The 12,142-nt window shown below is 47.9% G+C and overlaps 1 protein-coding gene and 1 pseudogene across 1 annotated transcript in view; one reads left to right on the top strand and one right to left on the bottom strand.

The window, feature by feature from the left end:
- Window positions 1-11,542, bottom strand: part of LOC147447151 (U-box domain-containing protein 44-like) — a 112,186-nt gene extending 100,644 nt beyond the window's left edge. Inside the window, exon 1 of the mRNA XM_086523036.1 lies at window positions 10,718-11,542. Within this exon, the coding sequence (XP_086379162.1) occupies window positions 10,718-11,326 (609 nt within the window). The 5' untranslated portion in view covers window positions 11,327-11,542. The remainder of the gene's footprint in view (window positions 1-10,717) is intronic.
- LOC147447152 (peptidyl-prolyl cis-trans isomerase CYP40 pseudogene) lies at window positions 4,657-8,197 on the top strand (annotated as a pseudogene).
- Window positions 11,543-12,142: the final 600 nt, after the last annotated feature.

Here is a 12,142-nt window from a genome sequence, read left to right as displayed (position 1 = left end):
CTGCCCGTTGATGGTCATGCCACGTCGTCAGTTTGTGATATTCATCATTTAGGTTCATATGTTTGTAACTTTAGGTCTCATAGGTCACTATGGCCTTTCGAAGACGTTAATAGTACATTTTGTTTCATTTGATCTCCCTCATAGGTCACCATGGCCTTTCGAAGACGTTAATAGTACATTTTATTTCATTTCATCTCTCTCTCTCTCTCTCTCTCTCTCTCTCTCTCTCTCTCTCTCTCTCTCTCTCTCTCTCTCTCTCTCTCTCTCTCTCTCTCTCTCTCTCTCTCTCTCTCTCTCTCTCTCTCTCTCTCTCTCTCTCTCTCTCTCTCTCTCTCTCTCTCTCTCTCTCTGGCTCACTCATCTCACATACACCACCTACATCCACACCATACACCACTATACACTTCACACATGAGCTAGCCCACGTCTACTCATCACATCTATATGAGGGGATCTACACTCTCGACCCAGACACACCACTCTCTACACTCACTAGCCAGCTCTCAGCAGTTCTACACACCTCAGCCCTAAGCTACTTTCCACACACTACCCACAGTGGCCGACCCCCCCCCTCTGGGACGATGCCCCAGAATCGCTGGTACGACGAGGAGTGCAAAGATCTATACAGACAGCTACGGGCTCGACGAGCCTTAGAGGAGATTACTGAGAACGAGGTCAGACGACAGATGAAGGCCATCACACGCCGTAAACGGCGGGCCTTCGAGGAGGCACAAGAGCTTGAGCTATACCACCTTCTTATGAGTACAGACTGCGCCACAGCATGGAGGATTCTGAGAGAGCCAAGCCCCACCACCCCCTTGGAGGACCCCCAGATTTGGCATGATTATGCCGAGCGCTTGTACCAGATAGCTGGGCAGCCACTGATCCCAGAGCCATCTGATCCTCGACCTACCACCTCGACTTTCTTCACATCTACCATGGTGGAGAGTGCCATCCAACGCCTCCAGCATGGCCGATCAGCAGATCACTCTGTAGTCAGCAGATCACACTGGACTACAGAGTGAACACTGGATATATGCAGACACTCTTTCCTCCTTGATAGCACGTCTCTTCAACCGTGCCTTGGTTGAGGGACTAACAAAGGAGTGGACTATGCACACCATCGTGCCTATCCACAAGTCGGGCGGCACCCTGGATCCAGGGAACTACAGGACTATCATGATTGGCCACACACTGGCCAAACTATATGGGGCTGTTCTTGAGGCAGAGCTTAGCACGCATGCAGAGGCATCAAGGATACGAGCGTCTGAACAAGCAGGCTTTCGACGCACTTTCTTGACTATTGAACACATTTTCGTGCTTCGCTACCTGATCGATGGAGCGAAAGCACGAAAGAGGAGACTCTACTACTGCTTTGTGGATTTCCGCAAGGCCTTTGACACTATCCCTAGAGAGAGACTCTTCCAGCAGCTTCGGGAGCTACAGATACCATCTGAGATGATATGGGCCATTCATTCTTTATACGCACAGGTCTCTGGTAGAGTGCGCTACCCAGGTAGACTATCGGATTCCATTGCTAGCACAATTGGTGTAAAGCCAGGATGTCCCCTCTCCCCGACTCTATTTGGTCTCTACATCGACGAGATATCAGATATTCTACGCGCAGGAGGGGCGGGATCAGACTTGGCAGGTATACCAGTACATATTATGCTTTATGCTGATGATATCATTCTAGTTTCTGAGACACAGGAGGGACTACAGAGCCACCTACGAGCCTTGGATGATTTCTGCACACATCGAGGGCTCACAGTGAACCTTGGCAAGACCAAGGTCATGATCTTTCACACCTCCAGGACAGTGCGGAGCCGAGCAGTACTCACAGCAGCAGGCGGGCAGGTCGATGTGGTTGATTCATATGTATACATGGGGGTGACTTTCACTGGCACCACTGGTAGATTTTCCATGGCACACGCAGCCCGAGACCGGCTTACACAAGGATATGCAGCGCTGGACACCTTGGAGCGCTAGTCACACCTGCCATGATGTATGCAGCAGCTGTATGGGCTCCAGGGCTATCCGCATCCCTATGGACACAGATAAAGCGCCCACAGATCATCATGATCTCCCGTTTGCTCCACAGCAAACCCTCAGTACCACATGATATCATCAGAGCAGAGCTAGCTACCCCACCGATGCTAGTAGAGCCTCTCTTTCAGACAGTTTGTTTCATCCAGCGCATGCGAGAGCTCCCACCAGACAGACTCACCCGCAGAGCTTTTGAGGCATCGATACAGCTGCATCAGGAGGGGGACAAGAGGGCATGGTACTCACAGGTCATAGAGTGGTTTACATCCCATGGCTTGGACATCACGGATCTGCCCCCTTTTCAGTATGATCCCGACTCCCCTCACATACGCCTCTCACACACCGAGAGGAATCGAGTTCTCAAACAGGATCTTTGGCAGCTATACATCAGGGAGACATGGATCACACCCTGAGAGCCTCTTCCCACGAAGAGGCAGTACTACAAAGACCACCTCCTCACTATTGTAGCAGATGGTTTCATCCAGAGACCGAGATACATGGATGTCTATATGCCACATAGAGCACGGGTCGCCATCGGACAGCTCAGAGTATCATCACACCAGCTAGAGATTGAGGCAGGGAGAGCGGCACGTCCCCAGAGCAGAGAGGATATGCAAACTTTGCACAACAGAGGTTGAGAGCGAGGAGCATTACGTATGCAGATGTAGAGCATATGAGGAGATTAGAGGCAGATATCTGACCTTGTTTGCAGATCAGCCCACTCTACATCAGATCTTTGAGTACAGAGACCAGCGAGGACAGCTCGGTCGCTTCCTCATAGAGGCACAGTAGCATCGGGACTCCCTCCTCCAGGCAGCACTAGGGATGAGAGACGAGCGCCAGACACAGCTCACGGACTTTTTCCAAAGGACCATAGCAGCACCATCACTTTCGACCACCCAGAGAGGAGTGACTCTACAGCAAGCTGAGGAGGTCCGAGCTCGCAGACGCCCACACACACATGGACGTAGGGCACCCCGCCTACACCAAAGAGAAATCCAGGAGATCCAGGAGCACTACTACAGATCCTTGGAGGAGCGACGTACTCGGGCTTTTGCAGATCCAGCCGCCATCTTACGCGGATTGTCCGCACCCTACCCATCCATGCATCATGTATTACACCCTGATTATGGGACTAGATGGAGTTAGAGATAGGATAGCATCTCATGATTGTATTTACCCCAGCATATAGGATTGCATCTCTCCCCCAGTTTTTGGAGCTCCACCCCCACCCTCTTTGTATCACCTTCCCCCAGACATTACACAGGATAGTTTACTTTTACTTTTGTACCCTTTTATCCTTTATGGATACACAGAGGACACCCACCTCATGTACTTTGATTTGTCTCATAGGCCGATTTCGGCCTCTTTATAGACGTTAAAAAAAATAAAAATAAAAACTCTCTCTCTCTCTCTCTCTCTCTCTCTCTCTCTCTCTCTCTCTCTCTCTCTCTCTCTCTCTCTCTCTCCCAAAAAAGTGGGGCTTGATACCCTTTTGTAGTACGTAATCAGAGTTAGGGGCCCAAAGGCATTACATCTGCCCGTAGGCATACAGAATAATACGGATTTAATAGTGAAAAACCCATGTAATCTTCAACATCCACGAACCATTAGGGAAAAACTACCAGTGATACAAAGTTCCAAAAGATGGATGATACGATAAAAGCTAGGAGTAGGGGAGTAAAGAAAGAAGTAGAGAGTTGTAGAAGAAGCAAGCCACCCAGACTTCGACAAAGAGGCCGAAAACTCCAACCAAGAATCTCCAATTGCCAACTCAAGGTCTCCAAGGCCGTAATCTACGGCGCATCCGAGCAGAATCGGCACCACCACCGCCAAAGACTTTGCATCAAAACTCCGAGAGAGAGAGAGCCTCAAAGCCATTCTTGGCAAGATCGTGACCTTCTACAACCTGCATAAGCAAAAACATTGGATGGAACAAGCTGAAGAAGAGGCCAACCCTCCATGGCCACCACAAACCCTAAACACCTAATCCTATTGAGCAAAAACAAGAGAATTAAACAGAAAAATAGGCAAAAACATGCAACAGGCAATCATCCACACACACACACACCACCCACAAGAAGATAGGTAGACACATGCAAAGAGACATGCAAGCATGCAGACAAAACACCAATCACAAACAAAGAAAAAATCACATACGTGCGTATCAGGCAGCAAGCAAACAAGAAAGGAACCGAAAGAAAAAATCCGTGTGTAAAAATAAGGCAGAAAGCAAATACGTCATCGGCAAGAGCACCATAGGAAAGGATGGGATGGTGAGGATGGAAGAAGGGAAGGGGAACCAACAGGCGGATTACGGCCGCGTCCAGGTTGAAACGGGAGGAGCAAGATCAGCACGGGGGGGGGGGCTGCCAGAAGAGGGCGCCAAGACCTGCAAGTTTGCACGATGGAGGGGAAGGAGTTCGTCGCCACAGGTGTAGCGTGGAGGGCATGTTCGACGCGATGAAACTCCTCTCTCTCTCTCTCTCTCTCTCTCTCTCTCTCTCTCTCTCTCTCTCTCTCTCTCTCTCGAACTGCGGAAAACTTTAGAGCTCTTTGCACAGGAGAAAAGGGCATTGGGAAGGAGACTGGATGTCCACTCTATTACAAGGGAGTTCCTTTTCATCGGGTCATCAAAGGTTTTATGATCCAAGGAGGCGATTTTTCTGCTCGGAATGGCACAATAGGAGAATCTATTTATGGGCTAAAGTTTGAAGACGAAAATTTGAATTTGAATCACGAGCATAAAGGGATGCTATCCATGGCAAATGCAGGACCAAACACAAATGGTTCTCAGTTCTTCATTACAACTACGCGCACTTCCCATTTAGATGGGAAACATGTGGTTTTTGGAAGAGTTTTGAAAGGAATGGGGGTTGTCCGCAACATAGAGCATACCCCTACTGGTGATCCAGACTGCCCAATAGAGGAAGTTTTGATTGCAAATTGTGGTGAACTGCAAGAAGGAGAAGAAGATGGTGTTGCTGGTCTATTTAGTGAAGGTGATTTGTACCCAGATTGGCCAGAGGATCTTGATGATAAACCAGCAGATTGTGTGTGGTGGATTGCTGCACTTGAGGCCATCAAGAGTTTTGGGAATGATTGCTTCAAGAAAGGTGATTATAAGATGGCTCTGCGGAAATACCGAAAAGCGCTAAGATACCTCGATATCTGCCGGGAAAAGGAAAACATAGATGAAGGTTCTTGTGCTGCTGAAGAGATTGCAAGAGAACAGAGCAACAATTTAGACAAAATGAAGACACAAATTTTGACAAATAGTTCAGCGTGTAAGCTAAAGCTTGGCAACGCCAAAGGTGCACTCTTAGACACTGAGTTTGCTTTGCAAAATGGTGAAGGCAATGTGAAGGCATTATTTCGTCAGGGTCAGGACCTTGCACAGGACACGGAAGCCGTCAATGTCTCACCTGTTTGCAAGTCGCGAGCAAAGGCAACCTTCATGCTCACGAACAAGCGGATGGCGCAGATGGAGAGGGAAATGAAGGAGTGGAAAACAGAGATGGAAGGATGGTGGAAGGAGAAGGCCAACCTCCTTCAGATGGTCTTCAATGAAGGCGCACAATGGAAGAAGGAGAAAGAGAGCCTTAACGCAGAAATACAGACACTCAAAGAAGGAGTCTCAGCCCTCAAACAGGAGAACCCAAACGCCGAGATACGGACACTCAAAAAAGAAGTCTCAGCCCTTAAACAGGAGCTTGCTGATAGAGTAAGCATTGGACTAGAGGAAGGCGAATTTCAACCCTCGGTAATAGATGAAATCAAGGAAATCAAGGAGCAGGTAAGGATGATCACAGAGGAAGAGAAACTGAGTGTGGCAAAGACATCTTCATGGACGGAGATGATAACAAGGACACAAAAAAGACAGACGAGGCCGAAAAAAGGATTGAGGTCGCCAAGAAAGGGAAAGGTCAAGAAACTCCTTGTACACCGACGGTTATCAACATGACCCTCGAAGAGGAACAAAGAAGGCGGATGCGAGCACTGCATGTGAGAGTGACCGGTCTCAAGGACATAAACAATGTGGAGAAAGAGGTCACAAGCCTTACATCCATGATGGGGATGGAGAAGCCTTTGCACACAAAGGCATGGAGGGTAGGTAAGAAAAGTGTTGGCACAGGAGAGTCTTCAAAGGGGAGAGCTCTCATACTGCGCTTCCCCTCGTTGGAAGAGAAGAAGGAATTCTTGAGGAAGAGGCCTACTCTCAAAAAGACAGGTATTTTCCTCGGTGATGACCCGACTCTCTCACAGCTCGCACATATGAGAGAGGTAATGCCAGAGATTACAGCCGCAAGGAATAAGGGAAAGATAGCCTTCTACAGAGATGGACGGGTGGTGATTTTAGAGCGGCGCACGCATGACGGTGCGAGACCTATGGGACCACACTGAAGATGGCTACCTGGAATTGTAATGGGTCTATGAGGTTGGACGTGGGTGCATTTGAGGACAGTTTCAAAGGCAAGGATATTGTATTCTTCTCAAAGACTCATCAGGCCCCTGGATAGGTGATGCCACATGTGGTGGGATACAGATGGGAGAACTCACAGGACAAATGCGAGATCTAAGCATGGGAGTAGAGGTTCAGGAGGAGTAGCAGTGCTATTCAGAGAGGAACTACAACCATTACTACATATTGTACGAAGAGATGATCATGCTAGATATATGTGGGTGAGACTGAGAGCTGACACAGGTCGATTCCTATATATTGCCATATGTTACTTTCCTCCCAGTACATCAGTATATGTTACATCCAGAGGGCAGTCGCCTTTCTCTATACTAGATGATGCCATATGGGAGTTTTCTAGGGACGGTGATATCATTCTCTTAGGGGACTTCAATGCCCGAACGGGCAACTCACAGACAAGTCTTCTACGACACTTCAGATGAGATGCTTAGAGAGCTGGATGTGGGTGAGTTGGGACTTGACAGATGCTCAGATGACAGAGCAGACAGAGTACGGGAGATACCTCATGGAAATGACGACTACACACGCATTAGCCATACTTAATGGTTTACAACGATTTCCTAGAGCAGCCGGTTTCACATGCTTTCCACACAGACATGGGGCCAGTACAGTGGATTATGTTATGACACAACCGAGCTTTGTCCCCTGCATTCAGGATTTCACTGTGGGAGCCAGGCCAGTGGGCATAGCAGTACTCTTGAGACTATCCGTAAAATTTCAATATAGTACAACCCAGACATCAGAAGGCAGGTCACACACCCGGTATGATGAGGAGTGCAAAGAGATGAGAGCCCAGCTTCAGAGGAATCTTCTTTTAGGAGTCATCACTTACAGACAGTCTCGGATTGCTTTCCGACGCCTTGTGCGACGGAAGAAGCGAGCTTACCTAGCTCAGATGGAGCGAGACTTATATCAGTATTCTTGAGTAGGGACTCGGGAGAGGCATGGCGACTCTTCCATGAGCACTCCCCTCCCCCAGTGATTACTTCACCTGATGTGTGGGGCCAATATGCGACATCATTATATACGGTTCTTGGACAGAACCCCTTCCAGACCCTACCAAGCCTTGCCCAGCTACGAGCACTTTCTTTACATCTGAGATGGTACAAAGGAGTAGCGGAGCACTTTATACATGCCAGGGATATGCTGATGGAGGTTTTCGCAGTGTTGTTCAATCGTGCCATGTGTGAGGGGTTACCTGAGACTTGGAGGTTGTCTAATATTGTGCCCATCCTCAAGGTTGGTGACCCTACTTAGCCTGGGAACTACAGCACTATTATGGTTGGACACACATTGGCACGGTTGTATGCATCTATTATGGAGCAACACTTGAGTAATTGGGCAGAGGGCGAGGGTATACGAGCAAAGGGTCAGGCCGGCTTCAGGAGGGGTTTCTCCACTCTTGATCATATTCTGACACTCAGGGCCATCATTGAGGAGGGCAGAGCACACGGGAGACAGATCTATTGTAGCTTTGTGGATTTTCGCAAAGCATTTGACATGGTACCAAGAGCTCAATTGATGTGCAGACTACAGGAGATGGGGGTGCCCATAGAGGTGATTTGGAAGGGATGTGATCAATGGGACATGTACGTGATTTTGTACATTATTGATTATGGCTTTGTACAGATCAATAATGGGACATGTACGCACTCTGGAAGGGATGTCTGATTTTGTTCACTCTACTATTGGAGTGAAACAGGGCTGCCCATTGTCTCCTACTCTATTTGGTATGTATGTTGATGACGTGTCTGATTACATTGACAGAGAGGGTGACAGGGGTGCCCAGCTGGCAGGGACGTCGATCCCATTGTTGCTATATGCTGATGATATTGTGCTGATATCTGACTCACCAGAAGGTATGCAACAACATTTGGATGCACTACGCAGTTTTGTAGAGGATAGTGGATTGTGTGTAAACCTAGGTAAAACCAAGGTTATGGTGTTTAACACCACACCGCAATGGGTCAGGAGATCAGTACCTACTTTCAAATATGGTCAGGAGATTGTGGAGTATACAGATGCATACCCTTACCTGGGGGTAGTCTTTACTGGGCCGAGATTTTCTTTGAGAAGCGCAGCAGAGACTAGACTAACTAGAGCTGGTGCGGCTCTGGGAGGAATGGAGAGGATGTGTTCGCAGGTTCAGTTCCAGGAACCTAGGACAAAGTTATGGCTCTTTGATACTTTGGTTGCCTCTACTATGTTATATGGGGTGCAGGATTGGGGACCTTCTGTAGGCCAGGATGGTTGGAGGCGTATGGAGAAGCCCCTTGTATCTATGATCTCTCGGCTGATTAGAGTCAAGGCTTCCGTACCACATGATATCATTCGAGCGGAATTAGCTGCCCCCCCCTATGGAGATTGAGGCGCTTCCCAGATCAGTCTCCTTTGTACACAGTCTGTGGGATACTGCCAGAGACAGATATGCCAGGGTGGCTCTAGAGTCCTCCAGACAATTAGCTCTTAATGGGGATACATCATGCTCGTATGCACAGATGGCACATGGTTTCAGACACATGATTTCACCATGGATAGGTTGCCTCCTTTTCAATACTCTCTACAGGCACCCTTGAGGTCTCTAACGCGGGTAGAGATTAATAGACTCATTCGTCAGGATCTGATCCAGCTGGACACGAGGAGGACATGGATAGAGCCGATACAAGAGTTGGGCACAAAGATAGCTTTCTATAGAGAGCATCTTCTAAACCTCACAGGGGATGGGTTTGTGATTCGACCTAGCTATATGGACACGCATCTTTCTCATGGTTTGCGTTGTGCCATTGGCCAGATACGCACGTCCTCACATCAGCTCGAGATTGAAACTAGCAGATTCAGAGGGACACCAGCAGATAGCAGGATATGCCGCTTATGCCATCTAGAGCCAGAGACAGAGGTACATTACATATGTCATTGCATAGTGTACTATGAGATACGAGGCCGTTTTCATTGTCTATTTAGAGAAGGTTTTGGGCCTCTATCTAGGGTCATGAGTTATGAGGATCAGAGATGTCTTGGGCTATATCTACTTGAGTTACACAGACATAGAGAAACTTTACTGAGGAGAGCTGAAGAGAGACAACCCCAGAGACAGATCACAGATTTCTTTACACTAGATATTGTACACCCAGAAGAACAGACAGAGGAGCAGCCAACAGTGCAGAGGTCTGCCCGCACTACTGGCATTCTCATAGACCGAGCATTGGAGCTAGGGAGATCTAGACGACCCCGATGGAGAAGAGGACCTACACAATTTCGAAGGAGGCTACAGCAAAGGATTCGAGCCATACTTTTTCGTCATCCAGAGTGCAGATGAAGATGGATCTCTACTTCCCTCCCATATTGTCTACACATTGTACTACTTAGTTCACACATTTCACGCCTATCAGCTTAGTTTAGGATTCCGCAGTATTTATATTTTGTTATCCTAGTTTAATTTAAATTGTTAATCTGACTTTGTATCAGATACACCGCATTGTAACTTTCTGGTCTCATAGGTCACTTTGGCCTTATGAAGACGTTAATATAACATTTCATTTCTCTCTCTCTTTCAGCGAGAAAAGGGACTTTATTCTGTGAACATAAGAGACCTCAGGAGATGCTCCTATCCCCCAAAAGCGAGAGGAGAGCAACCGACGACCCTACAAGCAAGCTCCTGTGATAGACGATAGCAATGAAAGTACCTCTGCCCAACAAGATAAAGTCCTCCACTTTGCCTTCATCCGCAATGGCTAATCAACATGTTAGCCACTCTCAGATTTTAACCCCAGCATAGGAACATCTGACTAGTCAACTGACGATGTCTCTAAGAGAGAGAACCTCAACACAGTCACCAATTTCCTGCTGCAGAGCCTCGGATATGGTAAAAGAAAGAGCCATATCACTTGAGAGCAAGGGTTTTCTCTCTCCCTTCTTGGGATAGCTCAAGGGGTGAGGAGAATTGAGGGAAAGGAAAGGTCCTCTCTCTCTCTCTCTCTCTCTCTCTCTCTCTCTCTCTCTCTCTCTCTCTCTCTCTCTCTCTAATAACAGGTCTTGAGTTCAACTCCTCGTCGGCTAGATCTTTAAGGTCTCTTGGGATAGTTTCCTACGACGTTAAAACTCTCTTCTTCTTCTTCTTCTTCTCTCTCTCTCTCATATATGTGTGCGCATGCGCGCGCGTGCGATGCAAAATAGGGAGTAAGAGAGCACTACCTTGTTGTCATCCTCGTCGTCTGCCAGGACACGGAGTGTTGCAAGAGCTGAGCATCGCACCTTCTCTTCGCGCTTTAGGCAATCAACAATCAGAGGTATAAGGCCAGATGTTCTTGCTTTCAGCTTATTAATATTGTTTTTCAAGCACAGGCTTTGAATGTCATTGAGGCCATCAAGAATGTCATGTGGCGCCTCTGAAGTGAGATAAATCTTTGCATTATCCAATCGGGCAGCCTCATTCCTTGCAGTCCATTCAAGGATTGTATTTCGAAGGGCAATGCTCGGCTTCGAATAAGTGCTTTCAAGCTCCTTTTGCGTCATGGGGCAAACAGGAGGCCTGCCATTTGCACTGCATTCAAGGAACCATCGCTCAATAGCACTCCGTTCATACGTCTGACCATTTTCCAATGTCACAGGGTCCTGCATGACTGTTTTAGTTAGAGGACATACAAAAGCGTCGTATACAGGCTCTACACGCCTGTACTCTCGAAGACGTCCACTCTCATCTGAGAAGCTTGTGGACCCACTGCCAGCTGCCCAAGTGTCCATTCCTCTTGATTGCAAAGAAGCTAACTCACTGCAGTCAAGCATGCGTAAACCTTTGTTCATCGCACAGTGCCCCTAGAAACGGGATATATACTCGTTGCAGACGCATGGTATCTTCTGTTAAAAATTTAGATGGGCAGTCAGCTTATTCAGCTCTTTCCGAGGAATGCAGGACTTCGTTTGAATTTTTGTCAGCGTATGAGCTCCAAAACGTAACATCCAGCTAACAGCTTATAGCACCGTGTTTGCGTTTGCGAGCGTGAGAGAGAGAGAGAAAGTAGCACGCCTTAGCCCCTCACGAAAAGAAATTTTACCCACCTCAAAGGATATTACAAAATTAATTCTACCACTAGCTGAGTGGATATAGGAGGCATAAGTGAGTGACTTCATATTTCAAAAACCAACTAGGCGAGCTTGATAAGGTGTTGGTCCTACAACACGCCTAGGTAGGTAGAAAGTAGCACGCCTTAGGGTAAAGGGGCCAACTTTAGGCCACCTAAGCGAGCAAGCAGGTTGTGAACAACACTGTGGACATAATCTCGTGTGCAGGGGCGCAAAATGAAGCCCGTGCTAAACCCTACCGACAGCTAAAATCTTAGCGCAAGCAGTGAAACAGCAGAGCTCACAATCGATGCCGCGACATTTTTCGTGTGTATCAAAAAACGCCATGAATAGGGATCCAGTGCAGCAGGTAAAGCAAGCCATGACGCCAACAAGGATCGAACCCTTGATCCGACGGACCAGATCCGTTTTGAAATGCGTTGTCCAACTCACCATTTAAGTGTTGGTGTCCCTAAACTGGTTCAGGGGGCTCTTAACGTGGGGGGGACACCAGTCCTCCTTTTGGGGGGCGGCTTTTTATCGGCCCCCTTACCCTAG

The sequence above is a fragment of the Adiantum capillus-veneris genome, chromosome 11, assembly GCF_014529385.1.
Source record: "Adiantum capillus-veneris isolate H3 chromosome 11, ASM1452938v2, whole genome shotgun sequence".
Lineage (NCBI taxonomy): Eukaryota > Viridiplantae > Streptophyta > Polypodiopsida > Polypodiales > Pteridaceae > Adiantum > Adiantum capillus-veneris.
The sequence above is the reverse complement of the archived record's forward strand: the minus strand, read 5'-3'. Positions and strand labels throughout refer to the sequence as shown.